Source organism: Galleria mellonella, unplaced genomic scaffold, assembly GCF_026898425.1.
Source record: "Galleria mellonella isolate WM207_F2 unplaced genomic scaffold, CSIRO_AGI_GalMel_v1 utg33, whole genome shotgun sequence".
NCBI lineage: Eukaryota > Metazoa > Arthropoda > Insecta > Lepidoptera > Pyralidae > Galleria > Galleria mellonella.
Genome location: NW_026442079.1, coordinates 4,161,312 through 4,188,207, shown reverse-complemented (window position 1 = coordinate 4,188,207; position 26,896 = coordinate 4,161,312). Strand labels below are relative to the sequence as shown.

At 32.9% G+C, this 26,896-nt stretch overlaps 2 protein-coding genes and 1 non-coding gene across 4 annotated transcripts; 2 read left to right on the top strand and 1 right to left on the bottom strand.

Annotated features, from left to right (window-relative positions):
- Positions 1-273: 273 nt before the first annotated feature.
- On the top strand, positions 274-11,329 carry LOC113520815 (uncharacterized). Of its 2 annotated transcripts, none has more exons than XM_031911391.2 (9): positions 274-441; positions 913-1,042; positions 2,936-3,061; positions 3,645-3,793; positions 4,766-4,933; positions 5,640-5,677; positions 7,122-7,199; positions 7,908-7,988; positions 10,903-11,329. In XM_031911391.2, exons 1-9 carry the CDS (start codon positions 367-369, stop codon positions 11,117-11,119), a joined length of 1,062 nt encoding a protein of 353 aa, XP_031767251.2. In that variant the 5' UTR covers positions 274-366; the 3' UTR covers positions 11,120-11,329. The 2 variants fall into 2 exon arrangements, with proteins under 2 accessions (XP_031767251.2, XP_026762026.2); XM_026906225.3 differs by having other exon boundaries at positions 276-441; positions 7,134-7,199.
- Positions 11,324-24,750, bottom strand: LOC113520246 (ER degradation-enhancing alpha-mannosidase-like protein 3). The gene is made up of 10 exons (XM_026905523.3): positions 24,269-24,750; positions 23,066-23,212; positions 20,981-21,133; positions 18,850-19,003; positions 18,328-18,497; positions 16,370-16,591; positions 15,856-16,021; positions 14,779-15,167; positions 13,674-13,875; positions 11,324-13,001 (listed from the first exon to the last, which is right to left on the bottom strand). The coding sequence occupies exons 1-10, from the start codon at positions 24,382-24,384 to the stop codon at positions 12,153-12,155; spliced, it is 2,568 nt and encodes an 855-aa protein (XP_026761324.1). The 5' UTR covers positions 24,385-24,750; the 3' UTR covers positions 11,324-12,152.
- Positions 24,751-25,345: 595 nt separating this feature from the next.
- On the top strand, positions 25,346-25,424 carry LOC113521747 (U4 spliceosomal RNA). The gene has a single exon (XR_003402378.2). It is a non-coding gene; the product is annotated as a U4 spliceosomal RNA (small nuclear RNA).
- The last annotated feature ends 1,472 nt before the right edge of the window (positions 25,425-26,896 follow it).

Here is a 26,896-nt window from a genome sequence, read left to right as displayed (position 1 = left end):
TCACGATGGGCTAACAGACCTACTTCATCCCCTCCTATCATCACTCACTGGTGCCCCGTCAGTGTATACCGATAGCTTAGGCGGGCTTATCATTCTATTATCATTCATTAAAAAAAATAGGTAAACACACAATTTATCTATAATACATTAAAATAAAGCCCATTTCCCCATGGTCGGTGATGACTGACGACTCACTGAAGCACAGGTACATACATAGATAGTGTATACATTAATTCTTGTCGATAACAATTATCACGATTCGATTGTACATCGATACTAATAGCAGTCATTTCATAATCGTACAATAAGTAGGTATGACATATTTTCATTTGAACGCTAGTAAATGTTAAAAGATAACGTTAAAAGATGGATAAAAATTTTAATAAAAAAATAGCATCGAATCTAGCTTTAACCCTTCGACTATCCTGTGGATTGACAATTGTAAGTACAACAAACCTATATATATCTATATCAGTATAAGCACTTTATTGATTTGTGTTCTTCGTTATATTTTAGCGGTGATCAATAGTTGTAGATGGTATCTATGAGTTTCAATTGAAATGATTCTTATTACAGTATTATTGTTATATTTGCTTATGAGTGAATGTTTCCTAATGTTATTTTATTAGATTTAAGGATTATAACCTTTTTTGCCAATAATGTTGAATAATGTAAACAAACGAATAAACATTTTTTACTTATCACATATTTATAGTGAACTTTATTAAATACTAGTTACTTTGTAATTTTTGTAGCACAAATCTTATCCTGACCGTTACAAACACAACAAAATAATAATTAGTCAAGTAGGTGCGTGCAGCTGATCTGAAATGATGCGATCTTTATTTATGTAGGTATATATACCTATATATTATTAGTTTTATTGAAGGATAACTTTTTATTACTTCTCAGACAAGTGCCATCGTGTATATAGTGCTATGCGCATTAGCTATATATTACCACATCAACTGTAATGCTGGTATATTATCTTCCTCATATAAGTACTATTTTATAGAATTATTTCTTCGAGTTTACTTTAAGCGTAAGTTTTATTATTTTATTATATTCATTATTTTAATTTCTATATACCATTATCTATATTCGTGAGGCTGGGTTAAACAGAATTATAAAATCATACGGAAATAACCTAAGCTGAACGGATTTAAATAATATTTTACACATACCTACTTAACGCGTCTTTTATTAGAAACGATGATTCGAGTCATAAGATGCAATGTGAATCTACATTTTAATGAAATCATGTAGGTGTAATATAGATTTCTTTTGGATGTTCCATAAAGTCTACAGTAGTGTGGTGGAACCAATAATTACACGACCCCGAACCACGAACGACCACGAACATTTAAGCTTGAATCACTTTTTCACAGATTTTGGTTGTCTATATTTTTTAATAAAAATAAATATACTTAAGAATTGACTCATATTAATTAAAGCTTAATAAATAGCTTTTTATAAAAAAGATATTTTTAAAAAAATTATATATTTTGACTTATAGATGAACGGGGCGATTTTTCAAATCCATATTCACAATATGGGAAATACAACTGAAATTTTACTTCAGTTAAAACTTCTGTTGCATATAAAACTTGTAACAGAAAAATAGATTGTAAATAATCTATTATTTGAAAATTAGCTTAAGTTTTGGTTCCACTGCCCTAGTATCAAATAATATCTAATAACAAAATAGTAGGTATCTAATATTAACATCGTGTCTATAAATTAATTTGGAATATTTAGACTACAACGTAAAGTCGTGGATACAATTAAACACAAGTAAATACATATGTAAACCGATTAGTAGCAAAGTATACCATTATGTATTCTAGGATTGAGAGTATTCTGATGAGTCACTTGAGGTAATAAGTTAATAAATAAGCAATCTTATATGACACAATCCTACTAGTTCTGTAGTCAGAGGCAATATGCTCTACTATGACTACTATTATCATTGTGGTAAACGTTACATGGCTGACATTTTCAATATAATGAAATCCAAAGCAGCAGGCTAGTCTATCACCACCTCAAAGAATCTGGAATTAGTGGCACATAAAACAATGTTGGTCATATTCGAACTCATGGCAATAGATAGATACTATCTATTATTTATGTTATCTATTATGCTATCTATAAGAAGTTAATACATTAAAGGCGGAAATAATATAAATAAGTCTCCAGTTATTTATAAGTATAAATATTTGTCAACTGAACAGAATGTTTTTTTTTTTTATAAATAGGTAATTATATCTATCTATCACAATATTTATTAATAATTGTGTTCCACAAAAATAAAACAACTTCAATCGTGACAAAATTAGTTATTTTAATTTAAAAACTAAGCCACTGAACTGATTTTAATAAATTTCTATTGTTTCAATCTATAAGCCATTTCAGATAAAAAGGAATTTGCCATCAGTTTACAACTGATAGAGTTATGAGGTAAGAAACTAAACAATTATATAACCTAATTGAGAACCTCCTTCTTTCCGAAGTCTGTTAACAATATTAACTAATATAAAATTTATATAGACAAATATGCTTTGGATATATGTTTATATGTTTAGAATAAGACGCTTTTAAAAGTCGGTTTCCTGCTAAACCAAATCTGTCCATTACATAGAACAATTTTGTTTTCATCACCCATTAGTTTTGTTCCTCAACAATAATTCCCATTTTCGCTTATACTTTCACTCAACTAATGCCGGTGTAAAAATTTCACGTAATCTATGTATGATTAAAAGTAATTTAATTTATGATAACTAGTATTGTGGCTTTTAAAAGTATGCGTATTATCTTTAATTTCTGAATAGATATGTAGATACTTGTCTATGCAGGTGTCTGTAACTACTGTTTAATCAATAGTTCAAAACGTGTACCCAGCTACCAATGCTCAATTTTAGCGATTTTTGTGTTTCAGAGGAAAATTGCCATCATGCCTTATTAATTGAAAATGTTATCAAAGAACAGACCGTTTTCATATTAGTGGCTCTAATTTTGATTTTCAGTATCCTCAATTTAATAACAGCCATAATTTGTATCACAGGTATGTAGTATGATTTCATCAGCAAATAAGTACCTATACAATGGTTCAGTAACCATTTCAGTTCAGTTAAATATTTGACTTTATCAAAATAATATTAATTATATGTTTACCCTAACCTTAACCATATGGCCAATCGCTTGTTTACCGTGAATTATGATAAAAAGTATCATATGTGTTTTTTTAGAAGATGCTCCATCTGAATTCAAAATTTCATTCAAATCTATTCAACTGTTTAACTCTGATTAAGTAACACACATTCAAAAGTATTTACAAATATTTAGGTACAATATTAGTCAGGATTCTATATATTTACTAATCGTCATTTATTCATGCTCATATTAATGGCAAATGTTCCTTTATACGCGGAATGGTAAAATAAAAAGTCCACATTATGTAGTAGACCGTGTTTCCTTACCTGAAGCAAGCTTCGTTCCACTGTTAGTTGTCAGATGGGAGCACTATTTATGTTAATCAATAAAAGAGGATCAGGTATCAAGAGATTGGATGATGCTATGTCTACACTGTACCTAAGAGACTTGGCATAAAGATAGAAATATTCATACTAGCATGTTTATGTTTTCAGTTCTAAATGTAAAGAAAATGTCACAGTACGTACAAGTAGCTGGATACACATATATCATAGTATCCGTAATATCACTGGTCGTGGATCTGGTCACAGCTACATTATTTGGAATGGATTATACCACCATAAATGAACTCAACGCAGAATCGGTGAGATCATTCTTACTATTTATTACTCCAGAGATTTTATATATATATATATATATAATGTATATTATATGTTATCTAATATGTCGTTGTCTATTATGTATATATATATATATATATATATATATATATATATATATATATATATATATATATATATATATATATATATATATATATATATATATATATATATATTCTCTATAATGAATATCTATAATAAATACGTGAATACCGTCAATTGTATTTTTTTAATCTACGTTTAATTTGGGATCTTTATATTTTTAACATGTCAATCCCATAAAATCTAAACAGGTTATCTACTATTATAATTATAACTAAACTTAAATAGAAAGCAATTTAGACATGAGAAGCACGCATTATGCTCTGAACAAACTCCACTCCAACTGCCCCGCCAGCGTATGCCGTTAGCGCAGGCCATACCATTTCATTATCATCCATTGAAAAAAAGTACCTCTATCCTATTCGTATTCCGTGAAGCAGTTGTGTTTGCACGCCTGTGTTTCACTTTGAAGGGTGTGATATGGTAATGAAATGACAGGGAACAGAGGCATAACATCTTAGTCTTCAAGAATGATATTATGGGCGACACAATATATTCTGTTGTCTATGGTATTTTTCATGTCTATAGTCGACGGTTACCACTTTCTATCAGGTAGGCCATAAGCTTGTTTACCATTCTAAGTTGTATAAAAAAATCTGTTACCGCGGCTTTGCACGCTCGATGTTGTGTTTCTCTTTCAGTTCAAATTTTCAGAAATCCTTTCTTGGTTCATATATAAATCTACGTTCCAAATTTAAAGTTATTACACTTAGTAGTTTTGCATGTACGTTGATAATCAGTCATGCAGAACAAACGACTTTTTAAGTACAGATAAGTCATTCTTACAATTCAAACAATATATAGTTAAGTTACTTATAATTAGTACCAAATAATTAAAGATTTTTTTACAGATTGAGCATATCTTGAACACCTATACGCAGCAGTTGTTAAGTCTTGGCTCTTTGTTGCTAATGGCGATATCATTAAAAGGATTCGTTTACCACGGCATCAATATCTTGTTTCTCATCTTAATTATATTCTATTTAGTCGAACACAGAAAACATTCAAAGAGTAACATAGTAAGTACCTATATTTTTATACTTTTATTTATGTTGAAACTTATTATATCTTATTTAAGGTATAATGAAAGAATAGACAGGATAATAGCGATTATCATATTAATTAGCTTTTTTTTATACGATTTAGAATGACAAACAAGCTGACGGCCCACCTGATGAAAAATGGTAACCGTCGCCTATAGATATAAGCAGTACCATGGACATAACAGAGTATACAGTTTCGCCCATGATACCCCCCATGCGTTGCCATTCCTGAGGACTCAAGTGTTATACCTCTGTACCCAGTAAATTCACGCCATATCCCACCCTTCAAACTGAAACACAGCCATACAAACACAACTGCTTCACAGTTGAAATACGAATGGGACAGAGGTACCCAAGCAATCGACTTTTGTACAACTTATCATGAAATGAAGATCAAGTTCTCAATTTTTTTCTGTGATAAAATACAACAACAAAAAAAGCAACATAATATTGGTTATTTATAAGAAGCAGGTACCTAACACACCAAATATTGAGGTATAGCATTAGCATTTCTCAATCGATGCATTTTAGCAGCAGCAGCTATGATCTATATATTATCCAGTTAAAGTTGACTAGGATTTCTTTTGTATTATTATACTAGCAAATTCTAGTTTTTAGAACATTAAGTACTATAATTTGTAAGCACAATAACCATTTTATATACGTACGTGTTCTTTTTCAGCATGCTTTTCATAAAATGGGCGCTCTACATGCATTTGAGTAAGTATTTGTAAATTTTAAAACGTTATTGTTTATTTTCTTGACTTGAGAAACTTGAGAAATTTCATGCAAAGCCAACTTATAAATGTGAAAGTTTATGAAGTTTGTATTTTTCTTACTCGATCATACTTAAACAGTTGAACGGATTTAAAACATGGGATATAGAACAATTTATACTGTACTGAGGTACGCAGTCACGGGATACAGCTAGTATTTACATATGATTATCTTGCTGTATTCTACTGCATAGCCTGCGTGTTTCAGTAAATAAAGCTTAGTTAGAATATTCTATGAGTTAAGTTGGGATATAAACTATACATGTACCAAATTTTATTTACATTTGTTTAGTAGTTTTCGCATGAATGAGTCACAAATATCCAAACACCCTCACAAAATAGAACATAGTAGGAAAAACAGGAAATTAAAGAACTACATTACTTATTAGTAACTGACAATTGTTTCAATTTCTTCCGATTGTTTTCAGAATGAGTTTTTTTAGCGGTGATAATAGAATAGTAATCCCGCCTGCACTATCGGTATACGCTGGCGGTATACACCAGTGAAATGTGATAGGTGAGGATGAAAGCAGGTCAGTCAGCCCACCGTGACGTATTCCACTAGAATTAACCACAATGGTTTCTAGGGGGAACCACGTGGAGGTCGACCTGATAGGGTGTATTGCCGGCAATGGGTCAGTTAGACCTTATTACTAACAATCCCTTTCCCCCCTTTCAGAATGAGTACAATAAGAAGTTCATTATATTATCGTTTTTTAATTATATATACCTATATATAAAATTATATGTACTAAATGTATAAAAAATGAATAAGTTTTAAAACCCTTAGAATCAAAGATGGGCAGTAGCGTCCCTCTTAAAACATCACAAAAACCTAACTGCAGTTTCCAACCCGTCTGCCAAGCGTGGCAGCATTGGCAAAACTAGTCTTATGGTCTTTGTTCAGCATTAGAAAGTTAACGGCTGATATGATGATGATAGGTGATAACCTACAATCATTATTTAAAATACATAAACTATTGGTCATTTTATATAGCTCCAACTAAGTAATATTGTACAAAAGAAAGCTTAGGTATATAATGGAAACTAGGGACTTGACAGATATATTTTGTACTGTAAATATATGCCCATTATATTTTATACATATAATATGCAAGTATTATGCATAGAATACCAGCAGATGTGAAAAAAACTATTTAAGCAGCATACGTGATAAATCATTTCTAAACATGCTTTTTCCGACTTAACAGGTTGGCTAATATAAATATATAAAATATGTACATAAATTTATAAATTAAATCAGGTTAATAAAAACCGTATTATGATTTCTACAGTATTTTTTTTTTTAAATTAGATAGCCCATATAAAAAAGAAACGGGTCAGATTTACTTTATACTTACTGATTTATGTAAAAAGAAAAACTAAAGTTTGAATTACAGGCAACAAAAGGGTAATGAAGATCCACCGCAACAACAACCTGAAACAATGTTCTTGTCTTACAAAAAGTAAGTTACTTTTAATATACATGTATTATAAAATTTGGAATAGTATATGGAATAAAGAAGTTGGGGGATTTGTAAGATAAACACAAAGTAGTACACAAACAATACAGTCGATTTGAGTGCCTCCTTCTCATTAATACTGTTTGTACCGAAGTTATCTGTCAGTATTTCAAAACAACCCTACTCACATTACAGATATAGAAAGTGAGTTTGTTTGTTTATTACCTGCAGAATATCGACATTTAGGGATAAGGTTACTCATTCTCCCTAATTCGGCCATAAGTTCTGTTACAAATGAAAAAGCAAAATTTATACCTACATATTTATTAAAGTCTCAGTAAAAATTAAAATAGTATTCTATTCGATATGGACACCTTTGGCTTTTATACAGGCTTTTAATCTGTCTGGCCACGAATCTATAGATTTACGCACTGTTTGTAAGTTCTTATAATATTTTTTTTATGTATGTATACATATTATTAATCTTTGTAATCTGTATTATTCCTTGAAAGAAATAATAGTTTTAAATTTATTCAAATCTGTTTATATTAAACATCGGGTAAAAGCGAATCTCATCAAAAACATAAATGTGAACAAGCGTATAAATTACTGAAGCCCCTCCTCGTCCTCTACTATTGGGAAGGACAATGTTCAGCAGCGGACAGTTAACGGCCGATATAATAAATAATACATATAACTTTAAATTTACAGCAATCATACAAACCCTTTATTCGTTAATGATGAAGAACATCGCAGTCCAAATCGTGACACTCCACGATCAGATTACATGAAGTAAGTATTATATTCTATTGATATTAAAAATGTAAAAGTTTGTAACCATATTTGTAGAACACGGACATGATTATAGCATTTACTGTGGTAGAACCACGCTGTAATCCTGTATGGCATTGCAGCATGAATGGGCCGGCTCGACCGGGGAAGTACCACCCTCACAAAATACAGACGCTGAGTGGCCGCACATTTTGTGCAACCACATTCCGTATGGTGAATGAGGGAGTCCGGAAGCCCATCATATACTCATTCCTTTCCTAATCCTAAAATCCTTCCCCCAACCCGGTCCCTCATCTTTTAATACTACCATAGCAGTGGCATTTAGAAAAAATAATATACTCCAGGGAGGTACCAGTAACCATGTTGCAGGAGAATCCTCCCTCGAGCAACTACGCTCGAGCTGCCCTGCGAATTCCGAATGAGGGGGGGGGGGGCAAAATTTGGTTCCAAAACTCTACTTCTGTTCCAAAACTAAGCTTCTGCAACACTCCAACGTGGGTGCTATCCACCATCACCTAGAAATAGCGCGGTCGGCATTGCTCTTTCTCACGGAGACACAGATATCCTTTCCAAACGAAACCTTATACCTTACCTACTTAGGCTATAAGCTAGAACGTTTTGTTTCGCGTGCCGGCGTATGCACGTATGTCAGAGAGGACCCACTTTGTCGCCACCTTGGAACACTTGAAGTTACGGACCTGTCCATTCAATGGCTGCGTGTAGACTGCAATGACCATTCTCGCATCTATGCATGCCTATACAGGTCCCACAGCGATATCATCGAAATCGACCAACTCATTTAGCACGCCCAAATGTCTACAGATTCCCTGCTCGAACTGGTTGCTTCAGCTGAAGTCGTAATTCTAGGGGACTTTAATGCCCACCGTGCCAAATGGCTTGGTTCGCGTACAACCGACTATGCGGGAAGATCTGTTCATGACCTTGCTTTGGCTTATAGTCTGACGCAGCTTGTTTCCTCGCCTACGCGAATACCTGATGTGGTGGACTATTCGCCTTCACTGCTGGTCCTTCTGATCCGATCTACTTGTATCCTTCTTTGCATCAAACTCGACGTTGGATGACGGGAAGAAACCACCGCTGACCATCCCGTGTTGTAAGAGCTCTATGCCTGATATTAAATTCATGCAAAGCACAATGCGTAGAGCACTTCTCTCTCTTGAAATCCATAAGTCGAGTGGGCGCGATGGTATTCCTCTTTTTGTACTTAGGACGTGCGCACCAGAGTTGGCTTCTTACGCGTCTTTTTCGGCTCTGTTGCTTATAGGTATAGTCCTTTTTTTTAAGATTTGGAAGATTACCCTGGTACATCCTATCTCTAAAAAGAAAAATCGCTCAGATCCTATGGCCTATAGTTAGCTAACTATAGGCCTATAGCTCTCACTACCTTATTTTCAAAAGTCATAGAATCTATCATTAACCATCAACTGCTCCGGTACCTAGAACCTGATCTGTAACCGCCAGTACGGCTTTCGACAGGGGCGCTTGGCCAGTGATCTTTTGGTTTATTTAACACACCGATGGGCAGTGGCAGTCCAGAATAAGGGAGAGACCTTAGTTGTTAGTCTGGATATTGCGAAAGCCTTTGATAGGATGTAGCATAAAGCGCTGATTTCAAAACTACCTTCGTTTGGGTTGCTTGCAAGATTATACAGTTTGGTCGCCAATTTTCACTTGTATCTGAAATCCAAAATTCACTCGATCAAGTTTTGAGCTGAGGCCAACACAATTGTCCAATTCAACCCTCAGAAGACACAAGTCTGCGCGTTCACCGCAAAAAAGACGCAGTTTGTCGTATCTCCTTAGTTGCAGTGCACTTCCCTTGATAATAAGTCGAATCTAGGAGTCCTTGGCGTTGATATACATATATATGTTGAAAAGGCTAAGATGGCTTCCAAAAAGTTAGGAATGTCTAACAAAGTGAGATGGAGGGAAAGGGATTGTTAGCAATGGAGTTTGACAACCCCATTGCTAGCAATATGCCCTATCAGGTCGACCTCCACATGGTTCACCCTGGAAACCATCGTAAACAATTCTTTTTGAATTCATCACGATGGGCTAACTGACCTACTTCATCCTCATCTATCATCCTTCACTGGTGCCCCGCTGGTGTATACCAATAGCGCGGGTGGGGTTACTATTACATTATCACCCATAAAAAAAAATAGAGTGAGACGGTATTTCATGAACACTAGTTGAAATTGAATAAAGCTCAAATTAGGGCTACATATGGAATACTACATGTGGAATACAATCACCTATGGGCGGGAGCGTTACAATACAAGCTCCTTCCGTTAGACCGCATTCAAAGTCGAGCGGCACGAATTATTAATGATCAGCACCTTACTGTTCAACTCGAACCACTGAAATTGCATAGAGATGTTGCATCTCTGTGCATCTTCTACCGAATTTATCATGGGGAGTGCTCTGAGGATTATTCAGATTGATACCCGCTGCTGACTTTCACCACCATACAATCCGCCTTAAACTAAAGTTCTATCCCAACCATCTGGACAAGTGGCGATCTTCCACCGTGCGCTTTTCAAGGCAATTTCTTCGACGCACTACCACTCTTTGCAATCAACTTCCAGCAGCAGTATTTCCGAACTGATACGACATCATATCCTTCAAGAGCATATTCCTTTTTAAAAGGCTAGCAGCACATCTGCAATGCCTTTGATGTAGTGGGTGATCATGGGTAACGGTAGTCACTTACTATTAGGTGAGCCGCATGCTCGTTTGCCCCCCTGTGTTATAAAAAAAGCATGCAATTTTATATGTTCTATTGTGGCCACTCATAATGAAGATTATCACTAATGCTTCCTAATTTAGAATTAATTGTGAAATGAACCACTTAAGACTCGGACAAAACTGATATTATGACATCTTTTTACAGCACTGCGTTCGATCGTACGTACTCAAACCAGTCGTTGACGATGACGCCTCGACCGTTTTCTTACTTGGAAGAATCAAACCTTACAAGCTCGCCTATGAACGGTATCTCTCAATGGCAACGCGACCGTGATGTTTGGCAGCCGCCTGTTCCCGCGCCAGACTATAGTCCCGAGGCGCCTCGACGGCTGAAATCTGCTCTCAAATCGTCCTACATGTAACATGTATACTTTTATAATGATTTGTTACTTTTGTGATACTTTTTTATGTAAAAATATACGTCAGATATAATATACATAGAGCAATACAACTCAACTATTGATCTTTGTTTATATTACATTTAAAATAATTATATAATTATTTTAAATGTTATTTAAGCATGCAATGATTTAATACGACTACTTATTAAAATAAAATTATATAAATTCGTTCATATTTTTTTATTATTAAACTATGTAAAATATGTTTAGGGATTCTCCCATAATCAATGGTTTATCTGGCCAGCCGGAAAAATGGAACACGTTTTGAACTTTTACTTACAATAATTAGTCTATTTACACACAGCTCATTGAAAAAAATACTCTTAATTTTTATAAATAAATATTTCAGGAAATTGCATTAATTTTATGTACATAATTTATGTCATAAACGTATACACATATACACAAATCTAATGCGATTTTTTGCAATATTTAGCAAGATTACAAAATTACAAATAAATGATTATGGATTCACATTTTGTGGGTAATTGAAAACATAGGTAACATGTTATTTCCATATTTTATAAAGTTATGAACTAAATAAACCCAGTAACAAACAATAAAAGGCACAAAATTTATTAATTTTTCTTATATCCAATATGTACACTTTATTATACATATTTATATATTCCGATTTTTCTTACATGGCGTATTTAGTAAACAATTTGTTTTATTTTTTTTTAACAAAATAAATATAATTAACATAAACGTAATATACTTTTAAGTAAGGCATTGACTATATATAATTATATATCAGTAATATTTTTTTATAAAATATATTGTTTTAATTTTGTTTCATACAATTAAATAAAGCTTTAAGGATAATAATACACTGTTAATGATTTAATTATCCATCTAAGTTATATATTTATATTACTATTTCTGAGAAAAATAAATCTTAAAATTATTTACTAAATACGCTTACTAAGAAAAAAAATATTACTGGTAGTATTATACAATGTTTATATTATTTACAATCATAACAAGAGTGATGTCAAAACTCGCCCGGTTCCTTTATTAATGACTCTATTTTCTTTATTACAGCTTTTTTTTGTTCATTTTTTATCGCACAAACATTTGGTGGGCCCTCCACCTGGTTATCATTGCTCACAAATTTATCTTTTGATACGTAAACATCCTCAGACTCCTCACTACAAGTCCTTTGGATTGCTTGTTCTTCATTTGAAAGTGTTAACTCGAACTGTGTGACTAACTGACTTAGCACTTTCTTTAAATGATCAAAATTTTCCTTGTCCGTAGGCACGTCAGGGGAGTCGAGTACCGAATCACAGTTGCCATCCTCGCAAATATTTTCATATTGTCTTTTTAAAGATTTTAGTTCACCGACGGTGACTACAATTTCAGGGTTATTACTGTATGTGTCTAATAAATATTGACCCTCCTGCGAGAACAAAAACACGGCTGGGATCTCGATATCATCTTTCCCGTCACCGGACATCGCGAATAATGCGGTATTTTCTTGCGTTGAATCTGGCACGTTATCAATTATGATTGCAAGTTTTACGTTGGCGGCCTGCATGTTGCGAACTTTTTGTGCAAAAGTACAGTGACCTCGCCTGGCAATAGCGAATTTTCCTTCGACCTCAGCTGTGTTTAATATTGTAGTACAGGCATCCTTTGGCGTAGCCAGTGCAATGGTACCTGAATGGCGGTCATCTCCTGTAATATCTTTCCCGAAGTGTCCGGGCCCAGCAGGGAGTATTTTATCATTCACTTTCACGCCCGCAGGTACTACACCATTTTCTATATCGCTCAAGGAATTCCACTTGGACATTTCGCGCATGAACGTTAAACCTTCTGCTGCATCTTTTGCTGATTTAGCCTGAAAAATAACACCATAAATAACCAAAATGACAGAATTAGAAAACTTTTGTTTGACTCGATTTTTCTATTTCACTTTATATAAGCGCTTTATAAGCAAGCGTCAACTGATCTAGCAGCTTGTATACCATTTTCAATAGTATAAATAAGATAATAAAACTTCTCAGCAACATAGAGGGCACAAAAAATATTGGGTATCAATGCTATTTTGTTCAATTTTATAGGTAAAGATTAATTAAAGAAAGAAAAATATTTGTTTGTCGCATATCAATAACAATTACAACTAAAACATAAACAATTATACACTTAAAGTGCTAGTACTCTAGTCTAGTCTAAGATTTAATCACCAGTTTATCAAGTGGATCTAAATAATCGTCTGTATTCACAAAAATATAGTAAAAATTGCAATAATTTTAAGATTGCATTCCACAGGTTACTTCTTGTAAAATACAATCATAAATTTTTTAAAATTAGTATCAAACATGGAACCAACGTGTAGAGTAAAAGTTTTAATAGGTAATCATCAAAATCAGTTTATATTAATTTGCGAGCTAAATTATAAATATTAAAAATGAACACAGTTAAATTTAATACTTCTTCATTTTAGTTGGTTGTAAATAAAGTCTCCGCGGTACAAGCTCCTGAAGGAATTATAATAAACTTTTAAGCTTACCGTCGAAGTAGTATAGAGTAATTGTACTCTTCCATCTGGCAACGTAAGGACAGATATACCCATATCGGAAAGGGCGTGTATCTGACGAGGGTCGTTAAGAGGACGCAGACGGGCCGGGGGGCGCGCCGCCGTCGACCCCAGCAACTGACGTAGCGGCTGTCGGACCTTCTCAGCGATCAGCGATGCCGTGTTTGGACACGTTCTGAAGTAAATGAATATGCCTTGTGTCTATTCATTTTTTCTATGTAACTGCAAATGGCAATCCAACTGACCCCTCAGGAAACGTTATGGAAACGTTACCGTCGCCTAAAGACATGAACAGCACCGTAGACTGTGATACCCATGGTACCACAGTCTACGGTGTGTTGCTATGCTATATATCTGTAATTTGATTGCTGTATCCCACTCTGTAAATCAACATATAACCAAGTAAACAGATGTTCGGCGGCAGACACACTAGTGTTGCAGAGGTTCATCTCTGTGTGTATTTATGTTGTATCCCATTTAGACACCTTTTATAGACAATCTCCTTGTAGTACGTTTTAAATTGTTAACAGCTCTATTTTTATATAATGTTTTTATTAAATAGTATTCGTGCAATGACAATGAGTAGTATGAATAAATAATGTGAAATCCGTTTAAAGTTTAATGTGTAAACTTTAAACGGACTTCATAATTTATTAATAATCATTATAATCTACTACTAAATAAATTATAATCAGTAGATTATAATATTTCTTTAATCAGCTAAAATTCAGATATTTAGATAAGCAACCGATTTTGATATAACGTCATCAGGCGTAATTGATATTGACATTCACACTAGCTCACTATAAAAGTAAGCAGCTCTTTGTTTACTTTTAGTAATAGTTTACACTCGTATCCTTACATACAACTTTAACTCGAGCCACTTTCGTAACGTTTTGCATAGATAAATTTCGAAGTTTCGTATTTTAACAAGAACAAACATAATTTGTATATGCAGTGAAGCTGTTTGTTACCATTGCTGTAAACAATAATACACAGTATTACTTTTAATCTACTTATTTTAAATCTACTTTTTTTAAACCCATCGCACAAGATATTACGGTACCAAAATACTCACTTTCTATATTTATCTTCATCTTCATCATCAATTTTGAGAGTGAAATATGACGTATTCCGGCCCGACGTTGCTAAAGACAGTGGCAAAAAATGAGCTTCCGTAGTCAAAACGTAATCTTCTAATTTCACGGGCAAATCTTTATCTTCTCCAAAAAGCATATACAGGTATTTGAAAGTCTCAGCGAGAACGAACGAGTCCATCCTGTCTTCATGCAGCCGAGTCCTCACGTCGTTCACGGCGGCATACCCACAAGGAACTCTGGTATATTGTTGTAATGCTTTCAAAACAGTTTTGCCGACGTTAAGATAATGATCGTCGCCTGTAGCTCGGTGAAGGAAATATGTAGATTCTAGGAACTCTGGCCGTAGAGGATGTTGACCCCAATGAACCTTAGAAAATACTAATTTTGTCTAAGGGAAGCTTCTATGTGCTTCTGTTAGACAAAATTTCTCATTTTGCACAGCCTAAGTCTACTAACCAATATATCTAATTAATCATTAATTTAAAGAGATTTGCCTATTAATTATTTAAGCAACTTTCATTAAGGTAAATTTAAAATTAAGAAAAAAATTTATGTACCCAAATGAATATCTTACCTACTGCTTTATTAAATTGTATTATAAATCAGATTTTTATATGGGTAACAATATTATTATTATAGAAATAATTCCTGATAGATAACGATGGTATAATTAAATTATTACGTTTTATCTTTCGATTAATTTTCTCGAAATAAAATAATAATAACTTTTGGGCGAGGAACTTGAAAATTGATTGGATAATAAAAATAAATGCCCTAGACGAAGGGCATCAAAATAGTTATACCTTTTTTTTTAATGTGTACATATATAGAAAAACACAGGCAAAAATAAACAGGCATACAAGAATCCAAATTATTGTATTGTGCAGAGATCGAACCCGCAGATATCAGTGTGAGGCAGTATCAGACCGATTCCCTATCAGGTCGACCTTCATGCGGTTCCACTGCAATAGCGCAGGCGGCGTTATCAATCCATGGTTATCCATTAAAAAAAAATACTATACTGCTACACTACCAAATAGATAATTATTAAATACCTGAAAGTCTGATGTGAACGCTTCTGGTATGAATGTGTGTCTCTGCATGACTTGATACAGCATTTCATGTGTTTCGACAGCAGGGCGCACGTCGCCGAGGAGAACCTGGAGGCCAGGCCAGAATGCTAGCAAGGCGTCCATAAAGTTGCGCGATTGCAAGTGTGGCCTATGATCATAGACAAAACAACTTTTTTTATATAACATATAATGTGCCTTCCACTGCCACTTAAGCTTTACAAATACGTATTTCTATATAAATTCCTATTGGATACGTTTACGATTATACTGTGTGAATGCCATTCATGAACACATAATAGGAATTTACAAACCATTTAAAAACTAAAAATGTTTTGTTACTACTATAAATATAATAAACAAATGTTAGTTTTAATTCAAAATTGATCAATGTTTAATATACAACCAAAAAATATAGAATACTCGAAGCCGTACTGGATGATACTTTTAAAATGTCTATTAAAAACATGATCATTATAACTAATATTAATAACATTACCTGTGCATGTGAACTGCCAACATTACTGGACCTCTGCTGATGTACTTCATGACTGCATTGTAATGTCTGTTAAACCTGGCTAAGTACTTTTCGTCTCCAAGAAGTATATAAGCTTTTAGACAATATTCGTAGTAAGAATCGATTCCCGCACCCACTCCAGAGTCCTTGCGAACCCAATCCCCAGAGTGAATATTTATAACTGTACCCATAAGATCTGATGTTCTGGAAATGTAATAAGCAGTTATGAAATTATCGTTGTCTAGATCTAGGAAATTTGAAGTTTGTTTGGGTCAATAAACTAATGTAATATACATTCCAATTAAGGTTAAGCGCCGTAGAAATTAGTATTATCATTCTATTTAAAAATACATTAGAGAGCTACATTAAGATAAAATATTAAAAATGCTGGTACTATTTTTCAAGTTGTGAGGTTTATCTTTTGTAAAGAATAGTTCTGTGTGTCGCTCGTTGTTACGTCCATCTGTTAAATTAATATCTATTGTATAATAAGACGATTGATACTGCCTTCATAATATTGAAATCATATATTAATTATAACAGAATTCTCCAGAACTACATCAACAATAATTACAAACAGGTATTTATTTCATTAAATTATTTTGTTTGTAAAAACATAAAAATTTATTTCATGAGCAAAGCTTCCTTATATTTAAAACTAATTTCAGGAACGCGTAATACGCTTTTATGTTATGTCTATGCACCTTATTTAGGGGCTAGTCCTACCATAATAATAGACACTCGCGAGCAACCAAATCGACTCAACCCTTGACGGTGCACATATGCATTGATTTTACTAAAAGAACAAATGTCAATTATAAAAATGATATGTCATTCGAAAGCTGAAGAATCACCGCTACCGGTGCACTTCAAAGAGAGACGACTGCTTCATTGTCTCAACCTCGCTGCGCAATCGACACCTTACGGGTGTTGATGTGCAGCAGGAACTGAGACGTGTACGAGGGGTGGCTCAAATTGATTGCAAGCCACCGACAAGCGCGCCTTCAATTTGCTCGAGAGCATCTCAATTGGAGCGTTGCGCATTGGCGGTCGGTACTGTTTACTGATGAGTGCAGAATGTGTCTGCATGGCAGTGACAGGAGAGGCCGAGTTTACAGGCGTCCGGGGGAACGATTTTCCCAATCCTGTTTTGCTGAAACAGTGGCGTATGGCGGCAGTTCCTGCATGACGTGGGCTGGTATTTCCTTAGAGGGAAAAACTGAGCTTGTTTTGGTGCCTGGGGGCGGCTGAGGGGGCGGGTTAACAGCTGATCGGTACATCATCGACATCGTGCCCTACGCAGGGTTTGTCAGCGAAGACTGTGTTAATGCACGACAATGCCCACTGTCACACGGCACGAGTCACTCGGCAGTTTCTTGAAGAGGTCGAATTGCACACGATGGACTGGCCTGCGCTCAGCCCAGATACGAATCCCATCGAGCACTTATGGAACGAGCTTAAGAGTTCGGGCCAGGAATCCAGTCTCTTCAAGCGTAGACGAGCTAAAGGCAGCATTATTAGAAGAGTGGCATTCCTTAAGAAAATGTCAAAAAATTGATAAAATCAATGAAAAACAGACTGCAGGCTGTAATAAGAACTAGAAGGGGCAATACGAATTATTGATTTAATATTTTATTTTTTATTTTTACCATTTTTTGTTTAATTTCCAAAATACGAGACTCTTTTCCTAAATTCCTATTTTTCCTACTCTTACGTTCAGACATCATTTACTTAAGAAATAATTGATGGATTTCAATGATAATCATATTGAATTAAAGCTGACATTTTAAGCTTTTGAATACCATATCATTTTTATAATTGACATTTGTCGTTTTAGTAAAATCAATGCATATGTGCGTCGTCAAGGGTTGATTCGATTTGGTTACTCGCGAATGTAGGTTGCAGACTTTAGCATACAATACTAAGAAGTATTAACTTACCTGTGTCTGATTTTCCACAATCTGTCCATAGCTTTATGCGCTTTTTGTTCATATATGGGGTTGCCAACAAGACGTGATAGCGCAGCCATTTCGAGTATCATGGTACCTGCACATGCAGTGCAAGTCTCTCTTGACTCTGATAACCCTCTGATACCATGGCGAAGATTCACCTAAATAAATTCATTTATTATTATTTCAAATGGCATGTATTAAATAGAAAAAAAATGGAAATATTTATAATAGAAAAATTATATTTATTTGGATATTATATAATAATGCTAATCTACTCACAATAAAACTAAATAGAATGTGACAATCTGATTGCTCATAATATTATATACATACACTTAAATACATACTGGAGTGGAACGTACTGACTGCAATAAAATTATGTCGGTGTTTGAAAAATTTAATCGGATTGTTTAATTATAAAAAAATATTATGTTAATCTACGCAAATATTAAACACATTACTAATATGTTTATTATTATGGTGATTTAATAATAACTATAAAATAATTACTCTTCCGTGAGGGATTCCTGTGGATGTATTAAAGGCTGGTAGAAGTCTTCTTCCTAAATCTTCCGCCATATTCAACAACTCGCCATTATACCAATGCAGTGCTGATACTTCCATTCTTAAAGCCGTTGCTAGAACGTGCGCTGACAGTAAACCACTAAAATAAATAGTGTTTATAGTGTAATACGATATTAATTAATTTATTAAATATTCTACAAACATCTTAAAGAATCACGCTTTTACAGCCATAATTTAAAATATGTTTAAATTTGCTTCACTTATAATCTTCCACTCAGTACTTTTCTCTCGTTCATACTTTCATATTAGTTACTTATTATATTATACAATTTACTATTTTATTATTTATTGTATTGCGGTCACCAATATAGCATAAATTACAGACATGTTAACTAGGCAATAAGGAATATGCATGCACATATTTATATTTTCTATTCATTCTTTACATCGTTATAACATACTAAAACATGTAAATACTCTTGGAAATGTCCAAATTAAAATAACATTATTAACTGTCATTTACAAATTCAATTAGTTTAAACGGCGCCATTTTGTCAAGCTTTGGATGACTAAGATCTCGTGTGCTGTGTTTATTATATATTATAGGCATTCCAGTTATTTCGAATAGATTTTTACGTTTAATTGCTATACAGACCAACTAAAAATTTTTTTATAGATCTGTCTTGTGCTTAGATGCAATAAGACTATTATTTTAATAATTCATGTCAAACTTTGATGTATACACTTTAGTAAACGTAAATAAAAGTACGTAAATATTTTAAAATATCATAATATAGACGTAGAAGAGTTTAATTACCAACGATTATTTATTAAGTAGTAGCTGCCACGCTTGGCAGGCGGATTGACAACCGCAGTCAGGGCTTTAAAGATGTTTTAAGAGGGACGCTGCTGCCCATTTCTCGCCCTCTTTTATTCGCCTTTTACGATATCCATGGGAAAGGAGGGGGTGGCCTATTCTATGCCGGGACCACACGGCCATAATATATGGTTCTAATATATGGATATTTATTGTATATACACTCTGACCCGACAAAAGTTGTTACGTCCATCACGTACCTGACTCATGTATTATCTTATAGTAATAAAAAATATCCAGTAGCCTGTCTAACAAGTTAGGGCAAACAATAAGCATTTAGAAAATTTCATCAGAAAGAGAAGAATTAATGGGCATCAATAATTTACAGAGATGTTAAAATTTTTCTGGTTTAGGTTTAGCTAATATTGATTGAATAAACAACCAACCAACCAACATTAAATTTATTTAAGTTAAAGTGGCGCATGAATTCTTCTCTTTTCTTCGTGTTAATACGACACTCTAATAGAATATGATGCACATCATCGATGGTATCACAAGTTTGACAATGGAGTGGCAAGGACTTTTGTAGATTGTTCAATACTTTGAATCGGTAAACCATTTTCAGACACAGTTGTAGGTGATTACCAATCTCAATAGGAATACTTAATACCAGCTAATGAAAATCATTAGAAAAACACGATTTATAACGAATATTCTCTCAAACACTATTTACACATGAAAATCGAAACCGATAAAACCGATGCGCAGTATGTGACGTTACATTTCGCTTCGATAAATAGCGGAAAGTTTTAAGTATTTCGATTTCCTGATATTATTTTGCGTTTTTTGTATAATCTTTTTAACCGACTTCAGGAGACAGTTCCAATATTTTTTTTAAGTTTGTTACCTCAGAACTCTGTTTTTAAAAACAAATTTAGAAAATTGTTTTTTTTATTTTACAGTATATACTTCCAGATTAGAACCATAGAGATTTTATCAAAATAAGTTTAGTAGTTAGTTTTTTAAATCAAAATAACTGGTTTGGCGATTATTGAAGTCAGTGTTCATTTTATGTACAAGATCTTAAATTATGTACAATTAAATATAGACTTAATAATAATAAAAAATGTTGTATAAGTAATGTCGGAACAATAGATAACCAGAAAAAATATTTCAGTCAAATTTAAATTATATGCATATTTCTTATTGTGCATTATTTATACTTATATTTTAAAAATTTATAGTCAATTTGTATAAGATAATGGTTCTTGTTGTTAATGTAAATATAATTAATCTTACCCAAGCATTCGTATGTTGGTTTCAAAAACCGAAACCACAATGTCATGATCGAATGTTACGTCTCTAATGACGAGTTTGATAGCGTGATTGAACTCGGAAAAGTCGCCCATCACTACTAATGTGTCTAAACTGTCCACAAGGGTGAGAGAGAAGCTGAAAATATATTAACAAATGTTATGTTACATAAATGCCTAACAATATCATCACGATCTACGCCGTTTTATTGACCTACTGTTATTGCCTATATACATTGAAGTGCGATTTTCAAAGCATATAGACAAATAATAAGATATCTATAATATTTTGAGATGAGACATGCAGACATTAGCATTAAAAAAATTAATATGAATTGACAGATGTGCTGTTAATTCATATTAATTTTATAAGTATTAGTATGTAATTTCTTTCATATTCATAATATATTTTATTACAACATGGTAATATGGTCGCTTTAGACTTAGCTGCACATATTTTCTTAGATAACCATATGTTATAGTCTAACATAGTTCTTAGGAGTTTGTGTCGATCTCACTCCAATTGAATAGTCCCAAGGTGGATAATATCATCCATAGATAAGTACATAATACGTCTCTGGAATAGTGTCAAGCTAAGGGGCATACATAATCATGATTGACAAATTGGAAGGCATTTGGCACCCGCATAGTAAGAGGTGCGGGTTCAATTTATTTTAGTCTTAAAACAAAGTAATATTTATCATATGATAAACATATGTCATCGTAAACAACATTATTAATATACAAAATGTATTCTTACCAATTTTATAAATTTGAAAGTGAATTAGTTTTTTTTCTTTCGTTCGTATATAAGTAAATAGTTCTTTATAAAATAAAAATCATCAATTTAAATGAATAAAACAAACTTTTAGTGTTGTGAAGGCGACCTTGTGACTAATCATTGTTATCACCTATTCAAACATGAGTTTGTAAAACAAAACTATAGTAAATTTATCATTTGCTAATGAATAACATATTAGCCATATTTTTTTATAAGATTAAGCCAGAAAACTTAATAAAGTCTCTTTTTATAATCAAGACAAAGCAGATGAACTTGAGCAACTGACTAGAATGTAAGGGTCCAGTTCTGATATTCTTTTTTATTTAAATTAACATTTATTTTTTCTGGTGCTCTCAGTTATATAAATACACAAAAAATTGAAAAAATTTAATTTGTCAATATAAATATATATGTATAATCTTAGTTCATACAAAAAAAAAATTATGACACCTTATTTAAACCGCCGAATATATGTAACTGCAACATTTCAGAACTGCTGTACCTACTTAGCTAATTATTTTTGTTGTATTTATAATTGTCAGAACAAGGTTAATATGAAGGCAATTATTTGAAAAATAGTGAAATATTTAGGTAAAGAAATCATATAAAAAAGTAAAGCAAAAGAAAGGATTTGGTCTAATTTCCTTCATTTGTACACCTGTGTGAATCCAGTGTAAGCAACTTGTAAAATATACATAATTTACTTCACAATTTTTTTTATTATAAAGTTTTTTTTTTTTATAAAAGTTAAATTTTAGTATAAAATAAACAATACAAGACTTTATTATCATTATTCTTCCATTTTATAAATAATAACATTTCAGTCCTTTTGTCCATTCATGTACACGTAATTCAGTGACTCAAGTCAGTGATTCAAGTACAATTTTATTATATTAATTCAGTTATGTATTTATTAATACTTCCTATATTAAAACAAATATGTGGGTGCTTATAAATGGCTGTAATCACTCAACATCAAGTGTACCACATACTCATTTGCTCCCTGTTTAAAAAAATATACCCATCCACTCAACTAATTTGAGTAACAGAGATATATTGCTCATTGGGGATCTATCTTTAATACCATGTGTACTCCCAAATATCATGATAATTTGAGCAATTAAGATGCCAAGAAATAACAAACAAAACTATTTAGTTGTTTATTAACATTAAAAACAAACAAACTCACTTTTAAATTTATGATATTAGTCCATCCCCCTATGATGAAGATTTTATACCCTAAATAGAGTGTAATTTTTACTACAATAATTGTAAATGTAGTATACTTACTTGCCAAGAACATCATCCATATCGCCACGACTTGGTGTAATGCCTCTCCATCTTCCTTTGCAACTGAGAGGCATCAACTCATCAGCAGGATATGCATTATCCATATATGCATCATATGCATGATAGAACATTTGCCTAGCTTCCTCCCTGAGAAGCAAATATAATATTACATAAATAGTTATGTTACAAATTGGTAAATTAACCATTTCAATTTCTTAATTATAGTCATAGTTTTGCAGGGACTACATCAGTAGGAAAATAAAACAATTATGATGTAATGTAAGGCAGTATATAATAGTATAGTATATAGCTTAGTAGTCACCTTGTGACATAGCATATACATTGTTTTGCCACCAGGATATTAATTCCAATCTCTTATATACTATACAATAAATTAGAGAAGTCTAATCTAGTACTTGGGTACCGCTAGCCTATTTCTCTATTGGTACCAAGTATAATGTAAGATAAATGTGATCAATTAAAATAACATTTTAATTGTGAAAATCAGACTAATATATGCCGAAAATAAAATATATTTTCTCAGGTGAAAAAGCAAGTAAGTTTGAAAAAAGTGTGTAAAAATTAATGTTATATTCACTTGATTCAGGTTTGCAGATAGAATGATACAACACATAAATTTTTTGTTAAGATCTATACTAAGAAATTAGCAAGCTAAAGTGATAGTAGGCTAGCCACATAGGTAAAAAGGTAATCAATTGGAAATAAAGCCCTGTGTGTAGCAACCTGATACAGTAAGAACAAAGTCAGGCAAATACATTTTGGAGCAACTAAGCTCTGTATGGACGTTCTCCAGTCAAAAACCTATTAATAGCAATGGATGAATTAGTGGAATGAAAGACTGTGAATATTGCTAGTTTAATTCCAAATTTTTACATTGAATCTGTTTTCTTCCATTTATTATGTAGAATTATATCCACCTACTGACTGAATATAACAAATATTAACAGTATCCATAGAATAAAATAATGCTAAGTAATTAATTATAGAGCATTGTTATTATTAGAAACCTCTAATATTGCAGGAAACCACACCATATTTTTGTCACATCAGGAAGGTGGCAAATAAACATACAGTGTATTATTTGTTAAGCAAAAAAATTAAATGCTATCTACATTACGAGCCTTATCTATTGAGATTTTATTTCCGCCTATTTCTGAATAATTGTATTTATTCAATACTCACCTCAAGCTCAGTCTCTCAGATTTGGACATACGTGAGGTTAATGTTTCTTCCTCTGTTTTTACACATATCGCATAAATAAAAACTAACAAAACTCGATATGCCATTATTATCAACATATCACAATGTTTTCAACTATCAAACAACACAAGCTTATGGATAATAAATAACTAATGTGAAAACTGTATAAATTAACCTATGTTTAAAAAAAATTACAATGTAGGTGCATTTAAAAAGTTCAACTATAGTTATAGATAACATTACAATATGAAAGTGAAAACTATTGCTTTTCTGGTTACTAAGTATGATGTGTCTTCTAGTTCTAGTCTTCAACATCCCACCATGACACTTGGACCTGGTTGACTTTATTTTATTGACATTAGTTGACAACAAGACTACAAGACAAAGAATTACATTGAAGAGAGTACATTACTCTGGAAGCGCACACGAAAATGAATATAAAAAAAATTGAATCTTATCGTCAAACGTTACAGGGCAATTTTAATTAAATTTATAAATGCGTGACGGTTGAAAGAGATCTAATGTGAATATGCTGTCTCTTTCTTATAGTTTGCCAGCATATATAACAAAATTGCCTCGATAGAAAAAAAACAATTGTTCTGTAATTTCGTCAAATTATTATGTTTTGTAATAAATTATGATGAAATAAAATAAGGGAAATCTATATAGCGTATTATATTTTATTTAACTTTAGATTGAAAGTAACAGTAAAAAGGTAACCTAGCAACGCGCGGGCTCCAGAGACCAACATAACACATAAAACCTACTTCAACACCCCCACTGGAGTCCCATGCGTTGTACACAATAACTGTGTTTAATAGCACCAAGGGATTTAGTCAGAACATCAGCAGGCATAGAGCCTGTATCGCAATATTCAACTTTAATGTCCTTACCTTCGGCTAACTCTCTAACATAATGAAACTTAATATTTATGTGTTTAAACCGTTTACCAATTACCGGGGAATATATCAATAATCTGGCACTTTGTCACTAAAAATAATCCTACATGACCAGTTAACTGTCCATATAGATCTTTAATGAACATAACATCTTTAGCTGAACTTTGCGCAGTGGCAATATCGTAACCGATGAGGGTCTCCCGAGGTGCGATTATTGCTAGTTGAAAACTTCTTTAGCTGCTTAACAGTTCACAATGTATTCAGCCTCTGCAGTCCTTAGTGCTACACACCGTTGTTTACAAGCCTGTCATGAAATTACCACTTGGATAAATTAACGTGTAGCCAGTAAAAGAATGTCCATCAGCGTTAATACCCCAGTCAGCATCTGCATAGCAACTAACTCGCTTTTGCTTTTCTTGAAAGTGAGCCTCGCATCTATGGTACCTTTGAGTATTCGTCTTCCATGACTTTTCGCCACAGCTCTCTATCTGAACATTGTTCAGCATCTTGTACAGACACAAGGTCAGTACCATCAGACATATAAAAGTTATAGACCATATCTGGATCTCTAGTCGAATGTCTATCTCTCAATGGATATCTTCTTTCTTGAGTCACCACCTCTTGTATATTATTTTGATTATTTATATCTCTTTCAGCTGATTCTGTAGAGTCAACCATAATTTCACCTGGTTCAGTACAAATAGAATCATGGAATACCTCATCCACGTCTGTTGTGCTTGAAACATCTTGGCGTACAGGTTCTGTGTGTAATTGTTGTGTGACCTTTGTAATGTCAATAGGCACATATAATTATATTATCAAGATTTCGAAGTATTTTATTTTCACATGGAACCGCCACTACATCTAATGTTATTGGACCAAATTTAAAAGGATTTTTATTTTCTCGACCTATAGAACTCTGTTATTTTTTCATTAAATATCGCATCACGAGCAACTATAAATCGCTTTGGGTTGGCCAAGTTTACGAATTTATAACCCATATCACTTTATCCAATCATTGTCATCCCTACTGTCTTTGAATCGAAATTTGAATGAAGTACTTACCGATGTTATACGTTCCTTTAAGTTTTATTTTTTATGTATTACCATTATATTTATGTGTAAATATGTATGTATGTATGTGTGTATGTGTGTATGTGTATGTATATGCATGTGTGTATGTGTATATATATATATGTAACAAAATATATATGTAAAAATGTGTATAAATCTAAATTGTTTATGTATCTAAAGTTTATATATTAGTTAATAAGTTTTGTAAGTAGAAGAGGGCCCAAGACTTCACGACACAGGGAATCCTAGCGTGAAGTTTTGGGAACAAATATAAAATTGAAACATGTATTTTTGACCTAATAAATATTATTATTATTATTTACATTGAATTGTTTATTTCTCAGCTTTTAGCGCTGGTAATTATACTACACTTACGGGTACGTGACCAAGTAAGTGCAGTGTGTATGTTTGAATGGAAGGTTATGTTTGTGTATGTCGGGTGGCTACTTCATCCTCATCTATATCTAAGAATTTTCTGACTATTATTATTATTATTATTAATCCGTATAAAGCTTCATGAAGCTTGCAAACCTTTTCTTCTTTAATATTTCTAATATCTTCTAGCATCTGTTTAGCCTTATTAAAGAATGTCATTTTGACTACTTTCGTCAACCATAATTCCCATTACATATTTTTC

Bases quoted from the DNA above. Each gene is read 5' to 3' on its own strand.
- LOC113520815 (XM_031911391.2), top strand. From the start codon at position 367: ATGGATAAAAATTTTAATAAAAAAATAGCATCGAATCTAGCTTTAACC. The intron at 3,794-4,765 runs GTGAGATCATTC...ATTTTTTTACAG, and splicing joins ATGAACTCAACGCAGAATCG to ATTGAGCATATCTTGAACAC. The intron at 4,934-5,639 runs GTAAGTACCTAT...GTTCTTTTTCAG, and splicing joins AACATTCAAAGAGTAACATA to CATGCTTTTCATAAAATGGG.
- LOC113520246 (XM_026905523.3), bottom strand. From the start codon at position 24,384: ATGTTGATAATAATGGCATATCGAGTTTTGTTAGTTTTTATTTATGCG. The intron at 21,134-23,065 runs GTAAGTATACTA...ATATATTTTCAG, and splicing joins ATGGATGATGTTCTTGGCAA to CTTCTCTCTCACCCTTGTGG. The intron at 13,002-13,673 runs GTAAGCTTAAAA...GTTATTTTTCAG, and splicing joins TACTCTATACTACTTCGACG to GCTAAATCAGCAAAAGATGC.